This window comes from Rattus rattus, chromosome 5, assembly GCF_011064425.1.
Source record: "Rattus rattus isolate New Zealand chromosome 5, Rrattus_CSIRO_v1, whole genome shotgun sequence".
Lineage (NCBI taxonomy): Eukaryota > Metazoa > Chordata > Mammalia > Rodentia > Muridae > Rattus > Rattus rattus.
In genome coordinates this window covers 125660294-125675102 of record NC_046158.1, presented here as the reverse complement: position 1 = coordinate 125675102, position 14809 = coordinate 125660294, and the positions used below count along the sequence as shown (strand labels likewise).

Genomic DNA, 14809 nt, shown 5'->3' with positions numbered 1-14809 from the left:
TTTTGTCTTAAAGAACACTCTGTTCAAATACACTAGACTGACCTTGGAAGGGAGAACCTGAGATCACACTGATCTCAGAAGAGAAAAGGATACCAAGATAAGAGACCCAGAAAGGCCAAAGCATAATGGGTGTGACAGAGGAAGTTTATTTTAATTTTAAACCTTGATAGTAATATACCTTCCTGGTGTCATTGTGTTAGGTGTCTGGTGTCTCCCTGGTGACTTAATATTAGTTTTAAAAGATTTGTTTTTATTTTTAAAAAGCCATTATCCCTTATTTTCTCCAAATGACCTCAGCAGCAGAATGAAGAAATAGTTGATATATTCATATGAAATAATTTTGTCATAATACAAACAGACAAATCTCACGAACATTTGAGAAAAGGAACTCTATACCAGGAAAGAAAACTGGTATGACTTGCCTTATATAAAGCTCAAAAGTAGGTATAACTAGTTCTGATTTTGGAAGCAAAGGTATATCAACCTGAGAGAGTTTCTGAATGAAGGTGTGAGGAGACCAGTGACCAGTGGGGGCCTGTCTTTTTTAATTGACAAATCCTACTTATATAATAGTAAATTGCAATTTACTGTGAATTTCAAAACTTAATAAAATCTTTCTTGGTCATAGTTTGATTAAAATTAAGCGTATTAGAGAAGTTACAGTTTTCCAACCTCTTGGATAACTGCACATCTAGCCAAGTCAACTGGCAATGTCCTTAAGGCCTCTGTGTTAGCATGTGGACTAACACTGGCCTCTGTGTTAGCATGTGGACTGACACTGGCCTCTGTTAGCATGTGGACTGAAACCGGCCTCTGTTTTAGCATGTGGGCTGACACTGGCCTCTGTGTTAGCATGTGGACTGACACCGGCCTCTGTGTTAGCATGTGGACTGACACCAGCCTCTGTGTTAGCATGTGGATGACACCAGCCTCTGTGTTAGCATGTAGACTGACACTGGCCTCTGTGTTAGCATGTAGACTGACACTTGTGTTAGCATGTGGACACTGGCCTCTGTGTTAGCATGTGGACTGACACTGGCCTCTGTGTTAGCATGTGGACTGACACCAGCCTCTGTGTTAGCATGTGGACTGACACTGGCCTCTGTGTTAGCATGTAGACTGACACCTGTCTCTGTGTTAGCATGTGGACTGACACTGGCCTCTGTGTTAGCCCGTGGACTGACACCTGTCTCTGTGTTAGCATGTGGACTGACACTGGCCTCTGTGTTAGCATGTGGGCTGACATTGGCCTGATGTTTTCCGTAGCTCATATTTAGGTCATTATGCTAGAGAAGACCAAACGTTGACCACAGAGGATCATCCTTTTATCTAGTCCTTGAAACCTCAAGCCAGCTCAATAGAAGGTCCTGGCTAGGTTCACCACCTAACATAATTAAAATGGAGTTCCATTAACCTAAGTCTGGTACTCACTGCTACTGGGGTGGACATGAGATACCATGGATTCCTAAACTCCTTCCATGATGATAGATCTGACAACTTCTCACCTTACCTCTGCTGCTCCCCCCACCCCCACAGATTCTCCAAGGATGTTCAGTGACGCTCCAATGCTGAATCTTCCTGTATCATGATGGTCTGTTGCGACCAGGAAAATGAAGCCACGGCAGGGGCTGGCAGCACTTACAGGGTCTCTGCCAGCCTCGTTGTACTGGGCGAAGTCACTCAGTATCTTTGTACTGAGCAAGAGGGTTCTGACAAGCTTTTCAACACCAGGAGTATCCAGAGACTTGGCTAATCTTATCGTAATGGACCTGGACAAGAAGAGAGATAGGTTTCTTGGTTACAATAATAAACTAATATCACATTTGTATAAGAAAATATACATTTGTATAAGATAAGGTGACTGGTTATAAAAATAACTCACTTCATTCTAAAGAACCTAGAAAATACACAAAAAAGTACAAAGAATATGTTAACAATCATTGATAGAATGAACCAACTATAACACAAAGTTACATGTAAGTATATATAATCTAAATACATACCATTTAATTCATATAATTTAAAATTCTCGGCACACTTTATTTTCCATTTCATACAGAGAGCTAAAATTCCTCTCCCACATTTTTAGACTTTAAAATGTGATCATGTCATCCCCCATTTCCCTTCCCCCTCCCACTCATTCTATGTATCGATATACATATACATATTTGCTCCCTCTCAAATCAATGACCTCCTCTTTGTTATTATTACACACATATATAAATGCATCGATGTGTGCATTATAGCATGCTGAGTCCATTCAGTGTTGTTTGTATGGGTATCATTTCAGGGATGTCCCCTTGAAATTGGATAACCAATTACAGGGCTCATCCGTGGGAGAGGCTAATCCTCTCTTCCCAGCCATCTTCAGTCGCCTGTAGTTCTTTGTCTAGAGGTGGGACGCTCTGAGATCTCCCTCTTCCACAGTAGCCTGGCCGTCAGTCCGGCACTGTTCAGGTCTTGTTTCAGCAGCCATTATGGCTGAGGTCTATGGATGTAGCTTGTCTGTCACTTCTAGGACACATGAACTCAGAGCAGGCTTTCTGGTCCTCTGGTTTTTACAATCTCTCCCAAAATTTTAAAAAATGTTTTACATTGAGAAATTATAGTCATTGGGGTTGGCCTCATGGGCATGTTCCCTCTCGAGCAGCCCAGAGTTGCATGTTGTAAAAAGCCTCATTATTAGAGTTTAATTCTTTGAGGTCACCATCTTAGAACTCTTAAAAGTTCCATCTGGAGAGATGGCTCAGTGGTTAAGAGCGCTGACTGCTCTTCCAGAGGTCCTGAGTTCAATTGCCAGCACATGGTGGCTCACAACCGTCTGTAATGGCATCTGATGCCCTCTTCTGGTGTGTCTGAAGATAGCTACCATGTACTCGTAAATAAAATAAATAAATCTTTATTTAAAAAAAGTTTCATCTGTAATTTTGTCTGTAATTTTGTGTCTTTAAGAAGAAAGAACATGTCAGAGCCGTGTCTCATACTTGATTCTCACTTCCGTCTGTCTGTCCATGAGTCTTCTACTCGTTTCCTACCTCACCACTCCATCTTCACTGGTGCCTCCCTCTGTAAACAGCGACAAATGGATTCTACCTTGGACACTGGCTGGAGAATCATATGACGAGTGCAGCAAAGATGGAGCTAAAACCAAACCATCCTCTACCTGAAGTGAGGTATGAGGCGTAGGCGTGGAGAAAGACGAGGATCAGGTCATCTCTGGGTGACTGTTCCCACCCTTGGTAAATTGAGCCGTGGTGCATACAGCTGGTGATGTCATGAGCTTTACCCATGCTGCTCACAAGTTTTCAGTATATTCTGGGATAGAGGCTTCAAGCCCTTTCAGGACGAATGTGCCAAGGGTTGGAGCAGTCATCCCACAGAAAGGGGAAACTAGCTTCTCCACATCAAGCCAGAGTTCTGTATTTCCATTTTGTAATGGGTCCCGTGGGCTATGCAGCTGGCCCGACACCTCATTCTCTCTACTCATCAGGGTTTCTTTACCAAATAGAACAATGTTATTCCTCTTAATAACAAATGATTCTAACCTATTTAACTTCTGATTGGGTAATATTTGTGCTTAAATTGCAATGCATGGTTACACATTATAAACAAAATGGTTTATTTGCAAAGATGTATATGTATAAAATTAACTGATTAAAAACCTGATCAATTAATATCACTCCAATAATAACTTTAAGTAATCTTTAAGACAAAGATGAGAACTGGCTCTGATATGGACAGATTGCACCAAAATCTAGCTCTGATAGAGACGTAAATGTTAAACAAAGACCAAATGTATTAGGGAAATAGAAAAAATGAAAAAAAAAGTCCTACAAAATGTCCATAGCACCTTAGTTACAATATATATAATTGCATATATGTAATATATAGTTATATATAAAGATTTACAGTCATCAAAAACATTTCTGATTACTCCTAAGCCAACTCATGCCCATTGACTAGCTACCACTGATTACCTTTTTCCCTACAGCCGGACAGTTTCCTTTCTATATCTATAAACTTGTCTATAGTGTTTTACACACAGCTTTTCTCACATGTAATGTGCCTTGTCACATTTCCTTTTGTGGCTGAATAGTATTCCATTAAGTGGCAATATTACGATATATTCCATCTCAATGAGCCATTATTATATATATTATGCAGCCTATGTGCATACATGTATAAAATTTCAGAGAAAGTTGAAAAGGAGAAGTCGGAAATGGCGGTGGTAACAGTCAAACGAAATGATGTGGTTAATTATCGCATGGGTCAGAATTTAAGGCTGAAGTCGCTGTGAGAAAAAAAAAAAAAAGAAGCCTTATTTGATAAAGTAAGAGATCATCATAAAGAGCACTGTTAAGTCACCAGGCATCTACGAGTGCAATTTCAGGCTCTTTAAGTGAAAATTAATAGAAATCAGTGGGATAACGGCAACATTTGGGCAAGCTTATTCTGAAGGGTGCTGCTGCCCCCACTGTGAGCAGATGTGTCATCAGTGCCCCCATTTCCCATCCGAATGGGTGGCAGCTCCACACTCCAGCAGTTCGGGCACAAAACACCGGCTTCCTCTTTCCTTCCATACCCCTTTCATCTCAGCCAAACCTCAGATGGGCTGTGCCTTCAAAATACACCTCAATCCAGTTACAACCTGCAGTCTCCATTGCTCACTCCGGCTACTACTACTCCTCAGCTGTTAGGCTACAACGGCGGCCTCAAATGTCTCCATGTGCCCGTCTCCCAGTGCACGTGACTCTTCAACACTAATCCCCCTAAGGGGGAGTTCTCGACCTTTCATGCCCAAGGCCCTTCTCGGAATACTGTTTAGACGTGTATAAAACAGGAAGCAGAGAATCATAATGGGTGAACTTAAACAGATGTGATTCGGCAGTGCTCTGTTGATTACCATAATTTTGTGTATTGATGTGCATAAGTGGTGAGTGACAACCGCGGATATCTGAAGTGTGCAGCACTGCAGGAAAAATAAGGAGGAAACGGCAGGGGCTGATGATACTAGTGTGGTCTGTTGCCTGCTCTCACAAGGGAAGGAGATGCTCAACTTCAAGTACAGCTTTGTGGAAATCAGGATGTGGATTTTCACCTACGCTCTATCTGCAGACCCTGGATAAGAACTTCGGTTACCTCTCCCTCTGCACTGAGTGACGAGCAAAGCCAGAGTGGCCTCCGAGACTCCATGACCACTGTCTCCTCTCCTGTGCCTCTCTTCACAATCTCTCTGGATCTCTCGTCTCCAGCCTGTCTCCACATGGTGGGTTTTTTCTTTCCCTGTGTAACCTTTCAGACGCCATGTTAGTTCCCAAACTCAGTCAATGTGTGCCCTCTCCACCTCTCACCTGACACCCTCACCTCCCAAGCCCAGGGAATCTCCAGACCTGGGTACCAACTGTGCATACAAATTTCACTGAATAGACTATACCTCCTGACTCTGATCCCTCACATTCACCATCCTAATTTCTCTCCAGACACTTCCTCCCTTCCTCCCCTGGTTTTGTGTACCATTCCTATCTATTGTGGGCCAGCCCCGTCTATTAGAATAAAAGTTCAAAGACCAAGTTCCTACCTTTGCCGCAGCCCCGTGGCTAGAACACTATCAAGGGAACGGCTTATGTGGCCTGTGTGAAAACTTCTCCAGCTTCCCATGTTTATGACATGTCTTTCTGTGTATGGTGAGGGCTACAGTTGGGTTATAAAGTGTGTAGTGGGAGCTGGGAAGGTAAATGGATCTGAACACTGTCTTAGTTAGGGTTTCTATTTGCTGGGATGAAACACCATGACCAAAAGCAACTCCAGGAAGGAAGGAAGGTTTTGTTCAGCTTAGGCTTCCGCATCACTGTTCATCACTGAAAGAAGTCAGGACAAGAACTCAAGCAGGGCAGGAACCCACAGGTAGGAGCTGATGCAGCAGCCATGGAGGAGGGCTGCTTCACGCCTTGCTCTTTACGGCTTATGTAGCCTTCTTTCTTATAGGCCGGTGTAGGGGTGGCACCGCCCACCATGGACTGGGCTCAGTGCAGGCTTGCCAGCAGCCTGATCTTACAGAGGCATTTTCTCACTTGATGCTCTGATGACTCTGTCTTGTGTCAAGTTGACATAGAAGTGCCAGCAGAAATGCCTTCCCCAAGCTCATAGCTCATAGCACAGCACGGTCAACTTGGAAAGCCAGGCTTTCTCCTACCCTACAGTGATGTTGAGTAAGTGCTCACTGGACTGGGAACTGTTTTCCTAAGTGTCACAAGACACCAGCATCATCTGTCCCCTCTGTTCACAGAAATCTGGCCGGGTGTCACAGCAATTTAGGATTACATCACAAAGTTCATGTGTCTGTTATTTCTATTCGGCGAAGAGGAACATTTGAGAGTTTTCCTGTGTTCCTAGAATTTCAGCAGGAGGAGGAACAGGAAAGAGAATCTGCCGCTAACTACCCTGCCCAACACGAGACTTGAAATACGGCTGTAACTGCCAGCTGAATTTCAATGTGCTAATACAAACAATAGTTTTACCTAGTTTAAATGTTTACATTAATGTGCCTATTAGAAAAATTAAAATTACAAATATACTCATAGTGTATTTTTCATGAACGGAACTGTTCCATATGCTTATATATGTCTCTGAGCACTATCACACTCTCTCTCTCTCTCTCTCTCTCTCTCTCTCCCTCTCCCTCTCCCTCTTCCTCTCTCCCTTCCCTCTCCCTCTCTCCCTTCTCTCCCCCTCCCTCTTTCCCTTCCTCTCTCCCTCCCCCCTCCTCCCTCCTCCTCTCTCCCCTATCTCCATCACTCCTCCCCTCCCCTCCCCTCCCTCTTCTTTCTCCCTTCCCCCTCTCTCTCCCTCTCTCCCTTCTCTCCCCTCCCTCTCTCCTCCCTCCCTCCCTCTCTCCCCCTATCTCCATCACCTCCCCTCCCCTCCCCCTCCTCTTCTTTCTCCCCTTCCCCTCTCTCCCTCTCTCCTTCTCTCCCCTCCCTCCCCTCCCTCCCTTCCCTCCCCTCCCCTGCTCCCACCTCTTGGGGAGTGGGGAGTGGGAGTGGGTGTATACAGGTGCATGTTCAAGTATATGCTGAGGCCAAACAGTATTCATGGGTGTTATTCTCAGGAATGCCATTGACCTCCTTCCAGACTGGCTGGGTCTCTCACTGACATGGAAATCACTGATTGGGTAACCTTAATAAACCATAGGATACAGCTCTCTCTGCCTCCCTGGTGCTGGAGTCACTTTACTTGGGTTCTGTGGATTTAACCCAGTCCCTGAGAGCTGTTTTACACAAGTTTTTAACTCAGAAAAAAAGGGGTGGGGGAGAGGAGGAGGAGGAAGAAGAGGAGGAAGAAGAGGAGGGGAAGGAGAAAGAGGCAGAAGAGAGGAGAAGAGGGGAGGAGGGGAAGAAGATTAAAGGAAGGAAGAGGAGGAAAAGAAGAAGAGAGAGAGATACACAGGACTAGCACACACCTTTATTCAGATGGCTGAGATTAAGCTTGAGAGTTCCAGGCCAGCATAGGGAGAACCTATCTCAAAACAAAACAACGAGCAGAGATGGATTTAGTGCATAGGGGACTCCTGGCCACTTCTGCCTCTGGTTGTAGCAACAGCAGGTGGCCTGTTTGTTTTGGCTTTAACTGGAATGGGATGAGAGGACCTACGGTTGACAGTAAGGAAAGACAGACTGTGAGTACATGTCCTGTACTCAACAAAACTGACAGGAGCACTTAGAAAGAACTGCAGGGGTTAAAATGGAGAAGAGGCTGAGGGAAAGGAGGTCCAGCAACAGATCTAACTTGGGATCCAGCTCAATGGGAGACTCCAAGGCCTGACGCTATTACTGATGCTATAATGTGCTTAGAGACAGAACCCTAACACGGTTGTCCTCTGAGAGGCTCAACAAGCAGTTGAAAGAGTCAGATAGATATACTTACACCCAACCATTGGTCTAGAAGCTGGGGACCCCTATGGTTGAATTAGAAAAAAGCTGGAAGAAGCTGAGGAGGAAGGCGACCCATAGGAAGACCAGCAGTCTCAACTAACCTGGACCCCTGAGATCTCTCAGACACTGGATCACCAACCAGGCAGCATATACCAGCTGATATATACAGCTGATATATACCCCAACACATATACAGTGGAGGACTGCTGGGTCTGGCCCCAGTGAGAGAAGACAAACCCAACCCTCGAGAGACTTGAGGCCCCAGAGGGAGTGGGGAGGTCTGGGGGCAGGGTGAACATCCTATTGGAGACAGGGAAGGAGGTATGGGATGAGGAACAGTCAGAGGTAGGATCAGAAGGAGGATAATGACTGGACTGTAAAAAAAAAATTAAAAAAAACATGAAAAGTGACCAACTTTAAATTAAAATGTATTTGCCTAAAACTCAACTATTAAACTGGCATTACTAAGAATGGCTCATTCATTCACCCTAGTCACAAATGGTTCTGAAACATCTGGAGTGTCCCCAGGGTGTCCTGGTGCTGGGACCCCAGTGTGGGGAAAAAGTTAGCCCATGATTTCTGCTCCCATCGGACCAACCCTATATTGATTCCAGAACCACAATCTGAGAAATAAACCAAAGTCCCTTGAAAGTACACGGACCGTGAAATACGGTGGTCTTTATGTTTTAGCTATGGAAAGCCCCCAGGAAAATCAGGTTACTTTGAAACAACTCTTATAAATACTTGGGGGAAGGTAAAAAGGAAGTAGAGGGAAGGGGAGGATGCTTTGTTTATATAAATATGTACAATCAAGATATATATTGGTGTATCATATACATTCTCCAAATGCAGACAGCATGTGCTGTCCAGTTACCAAGCAGCTATCTTTATTTCTTGCCATATCCTTAGATAAATCATAAAGACTAAGAATATTCATTGTCTGTAAAAAGAAAAAATACTAGGACTGTGTATAAGACAGACTCTGATTCTATTGATAAATATTTAAAAACACAAAATCTGCTCTGATATCCACACATCGCCTTGAGGCATTCCAGGGCTGCAGATGGTAGTGGCTCAGTAAATGTTCTTGAATACTATTCTACCTTCCTCTCCCCCACACGATCCTAGAGGCTTCCAATCTTCTCTTGTTATAATCGCTACTGAAGGCCTACTCTTTCAGTCCTGTTGGTAAAAGTCCGAATGAGAATACTCCAGTGGTTCTGTTTGTGCCATGCATGGCTGTCCTAGAAGCAACTGTACATTTAGTGACCGTTATGACCCAGCTAATCTTAAGGGCTCAAGCACAATTCTCAAGGCACCCTAAACCAAAGCGGGAGATTAGCTGCCCCTTGCCTTATCTATACACAGAGCTCTGGGTGCGGGGGGAGCAAGTTCTCTTGAGAAATCCTGCTTCCTAGCCCTTCCCACCTTTTCTCTCCCTTACACTTGAATGTCCCAATGTGTGAACTCTCAGGGACCATGAAGAAAGGATGAAGGCCTTGTCCACTGGTCCCTCCTTGGACCTTGGTACTCTGCTTAATCACAGATGTTTTATTCATGTCCTAAAACACAAAACAAACAAAAGAAAAAAACAGAAAAACGAAACAACAAAAAGTCCACTGAGTCTGGCCTTAAAGGTCAGAATTTGAGGTATTCCGTCGACTGCATACATAATAAAATAACAAATGACATGTGAAAAGTAAGAGGAAAGATTTGCCACTTGTCACTATCAACCCAACTAGAATGAACGCTTTTAGAAACTACAGGTTTGTGTGTCCTTCCAGTTACTGTCTCCCAGAAAACTAGACCGTTTTGGTGCCAGTCAAGGGACACAATGCTAAACAGAAGAGCACATGGTGAATGTAGTCATCACACAATCTACCTGTCAGCCTAGTGTGAACCAAACACAAGCAAGGAGTCAACCTTGCCCCAGACACAACAGTGGCCTTGAGGAACAGAGTTCCTATTGCATTCTGTTCAAAGAGGTCCATTGAGGGCCTACAAAACAAAGGACAGATTTGATCTCGCCACAGACGAGCTGGGATAACATGAGCCTGAAATGAGTAAAATGGTGACATCATAGAGGAAAAACAAATGGCAACAAAGCATGTGTGAGCCACTCACAGAAAAGCAAATCAAACAAATATATTAAAGGAATATATGTACACACACACACACACACACACACACACACACACACACACGCAACACGCACATATATATTAAAGGCAAGAATCACTTGGAGGCTGACTACTGAAGCCCATCTTTATTTCCTGGGTAATATTGACAAGGGCTGTGTGACCTAGCCGAGAAGTTAAACATTCCTAGGACAATAAATATTAGTTGGATGAGTAAGCCTGACATGTCTTCTTACAAAGGAAAAATGTCAAATTTCAGAAAGGTGCAGCTTGGAAGGGTAGCAAGAGGGAATGAGCTACTGGTTCCACTAAATGTGCCTTCCATTAATGACTGAACAAGAAGAAAGGCCAGCAGGCACGTTAAGAAAGGGCAAGTCAGGGAACGTGGGAAAGCAATCTGTTAAATGACATAAAACTCAGTGCTACCTTTGGAAACATCTTGGTGATGAATATACAAATGAAATGTTCTCATTTGAAGACCCCAGTTAGAGAGAGAGAGAGAGAGAGAGAGAGAGAGAGAGAGAGAGAGAGAGAGAGAGAGAGAGCGAGCGCAGGAGCATGGAGTGTGGGATCTGTTGACAGAAGAGGTAGCCCTCACTAACAATCAGATGAGTTATCTGTCTCCGTGCTCACCAGCATGGCCAGAGGGCAGATGACAGACACAAATATAATTTCCCAAGGGAAGAAGAAGGAAATTAGGTAGGGGACCAGAACATGAGGTCATGAAATTTAAAGTAACCCAACATAAAAACAGGAGTGATCCATCCCAATGTCAAGAGAAGCGAAGCAGAAACGAGAAGGATGTTATATATTTTAAAATCATGGTATAAATAAAAAGAACCTGTCAGGGACGAGTGCCCTGCCCGTGCCCATGCGCCCCCCCCCATTGTCCCATCATGCTTTGCTCGAGACCACCTCTCCCGAGCACCTTGTGGAGGTGGAGGTTCCCTCCTCCTCAGCTCTTACCCACCTGCTGTGCCCTTCTCAGTGCCCCCAATGTTCCTTCCATCTAGTTCATTTCTTTCCTTTATCCGCAGCTTCCTCCTCTAGCTAGGATGCGGACCCCATGAGGGCCGGGACTTCTGTCTGTCTGGGACACTTATGTTTCCCTGGCACGTGAGCTGGCACGTGCACACAGTTGATGTTGATATTCCATTAGATGAATGAGGAGCTCCACCATGGAGCCTCTGGGAAAGAAAGCACGCAATTAAGTACTTCCCGGCGGTGGTGCTACATGGATGTCAGCCCAGAATGTAACAGTCCTGCCCATGCCCTAAGAGCCAGGTCCCGATGGAGCAGGCACAGGACAGGTCACAGCAGAAGAAAGTAAAGAAACAATGGCCTTCAAAACACAGACCTTGAAGTCCCGCCTGTCTCTAGACATTCTCCTGCTTACGGAGTCAATCTAAGACAGAAGTTCTTCTCGAATTGGCCTTTATTTTATTTCTAAGTGAAAATGTTCTTCCAATTAGTGTAAACTTTGAACTTTAACTGATAGTTGAATAACCAAAATTAACATTTTCTATTACAGAAATAACAGGTGTCTATGATTTGTTTTAAATCAAACTGAACTAAGCAACATGAGCAAAAGGAAGGAAGAAAAGATTGGAATAAAAACCTCACCAGAGAGGAGTACAGACAGGGTAAGCATTTGAAACACATTAGCACAAAACAATTCAGTGGCATCCCTTACTAAGGAACTGAGTATTCACTGCACCAAGCTGGCATTACTGGAGAGCTGCTACAATGTCCAAATCCAAACCATGGAGAACAGTAGAGGTTGGCAGCTACATAAAGCAGTTGCAGGCGCTGTTGCAAAATGCTAGTTTTTGAGAGTTTTGTACAAAAGTAAACTACATTGTAATCATAGCGACTGGCAACTCCACTCTCTTAGTGGAATAGGCAGAAAACTTAAGGTCTACCCAAAACCTTGCATATGAATGTGGTAGCATCTTTGTTCATGATGATCTAAACTTTGAAATAGCCAAGATGTTCCTTAGTAGGTGAACAGACAAACTGTAGTATGCCTAGATGACGGGATCTTATTTGGTGCCAAGATAAACGAGTCACCAAGTCATGAAGTGACATGGAGGTTAAGTGCATTAAGACCCAGTAAGAGAAGCCAAGTTGACAAGGTGGCATATTGTAGGATTCAGACTACTCTTCTAGGAAAGGTAAAAATTATAGTGAGTAAAGAGATCAGAGAGTGCCAGCATCAAGGGGGAGGGAAATATGACAGGCAGAGCACAGAGGTGTAGAGCAGTGAAACTATTCTATGTGACCTTAAAACAGGACCATTACAGATTTCCCCACATCCATTGAATATACGCTATGCTAGTTACTTTCTTATTGGTCTAACAAAATACTTGGAGAAAAACAACTTCAGGCAGGGAGGGTTTATATCAGCTTGTCGTTTGAGTTCTCCATGGCAAGGGGACATGGCAATGGGAGCCTGATGCAGTTGGTCACATGGCGTCCACATTCAGGAACTGGAGAAAGATGAATATGGTACTCACTGGCTTTCACCTTTTGACTCAGTTTAGGACCCCAGACTAAGGGACAATGTTCCTTCATTCAATGTAGTACTCCCCTAGTTAAATATCTTTGGAAATGGCCTCACAGACATGTCCAGGGGTGTCTTCTAGCTGAATTTAAATCCATTCTGTTGACAATCAGACCATCACAGATGCTAAGCTGGAATGATGCTACATAACTGATGGACTTCAGTTGATAACAAGGTATCAGTTTGTTCATCAGATATAACACATGTGGCATTCCAGTGTCAAATGAAAATATCAGGACTGAAAGGGAGTATGTGGAGCCTTTGTATGTCTCCTCAATTTTGCAGTGAACCTAAAACTATTCTAAATATAAAGTTTATTAATGAAAATTAAAAAGTAGTTATCTTTATTGTCCCGTCCACTTCTACCTGTATAGAATCATGTGCCTTATTCTAGAATGTCTGCACACATGTAAGATAAACACTGGCTGCAGAGCACTTGTGGAGTCCTTTCCTCCTCTTCTTCCCATCAATGGTGTGGGGGAGCAACTGTTTTTACTGGGAGCATACCTAGATGACTAGTGCCATGTCACTAGCCAGCCTCCCCTGCAGCCAGATCAGACCAACAACCAAGTTCCAAAGGGTTTTAAGGCTCGGGGAAACTGTAATGCTGGGGTGGGTATGCTGTGTAAAACCTAGTCTTGCCTTTCACCAGTCTTCAAAAATGCAATAGGTGAGAAGGGAACCAACACATTTGAGGAACTTTGTCATCATCCCTTTCTGTGTGCTAGACCTGAAGGTCATAGATGCTGCTTCTCAGTTGGATGAATTAATGCAATAGGTTGAATTGGGCCCTAAAGTATCAGGGGCCAGGGGCCAGTACTGACTCACCAAAGGCAAGGTGATCATACTTTTTGTAATGAGCAGCTAGCCCTGACCTGGGCAGGCAGAAGAGGAAAAGTGATTTTTACAGTGGCATGACCTGTATGGGATTGGCTAATCTAATCATGGTTTTTCCAGGCATGAAATAGATAAGAAACCTGAGGCATTTTTATTTGATGTATAAAAGCCAAAAAAAAAAAATCTCAAATAAGCGAAGGAAAAGCTAAATTGTATCATGGCAAAAGAGATCTAGACACATGAACAATTTTCAGACTTGAGCCAGTTTGCAGATACAGAACCCTTGAATGAAGGGATAGTCAGGCTCCCCTGAGGACAGACCTTGGTAAAATGCCTGTAACTTTTACAGTTGGCCTTTCTCCAGTCCCTCCCAAGAGAGATCTATAGCATGCTGCAAGGGTAACTGTACATTGGGGGGAAGAAAACAATCAGACTTCCCAGAGTCTATTAGACGTTTGTTATGAATTGTCTATAACTCTGGGAGACCTCAAGAACATTGTGGCTCTCCAGTTCAAGTAGAAGCTTATGGGGTTGGGCAGAGGTCAGGTGACTAATGGGAGTTTTGGCTGAAGTCCAACTTACAGTGGGTTGAGTGGGTCCCCAAACTCACCTATGGTTATTTCTCCAGTCCCAGAATGTATAATTGGGATAAATATACTTAGAAATTGGCAGAATTCTCACATTAGTTCCGTGATCTAATAGTGAGGGCTATTATGGTTGTAAAGGCCAAATGGACGCCTTTAGAATTGCTTCTGTGAAGGAAAATTGTGAATCAAAAACAGTATTGCATCCCTGGAGGAATTGCAGAAATTAGTGCCACCATCAAGGACTTGAAAGATGCAGGATGCTAGTTCCCTTTAACTCTCCTATCTGGCAAACGCAGAAGACAAATGGATGGCAGAGAATGACAGTTGACTGCTGAAAACTCAATCAAGTAGTGATTCCAGCTGATGAACCAGATATGCTTTCCTTGCCTGAGCAGATCAACACATCTCCTGGTACATGGTATACAGCTACTGATCTAGCAAATGCCCTTTTCTTGCTACCTGTCTATAAGGACCACCAGAAGCAATCTGTATTCAGTTGGCAAGGCCAACAGCATATCTTTACAGTTTTACTTCAAGAATGTATTTATCAACTCTCTAGCCCTGGGTCATAACTTAGAAGGGGTCTTGATCATCTATGCCTTACCAAAAAAAATCACATTATTTCACTATATTGACAACATTATACTGATTGGACCAAGTGAGCAGGAGATAGCAACCACGTTGGACTCACTAGTAACACATGTGTACATCAGAGGATAGGAAACAAATCGATCCAAAATCAGGGGACTTCTA

The 14809-nt window shown here is 43.7% G+C and overlaps 1 protein-coding gene across 1 annotated transcript in view; it reads right to left on the bottom strand.

Annotated features, from left to right (window-relative positions):
* Positions 1-14809, bottom strand: part of Cfap61 (cilia and flagella associated protein 61) — a 260690-nt gene that overhangs the window by 163590 nt on the left and 82291 nt on the right. The window contains exon 13 of the mRNA XM_032904350.1: positions 1643-1769. Within this exon, the coding sequence (XP_032760241.1) occupies positions 1643-1769 (127 nt within the window). The remainder of the gene's footprint in view (positions 1-1642; positions 1770-14809) is intronic.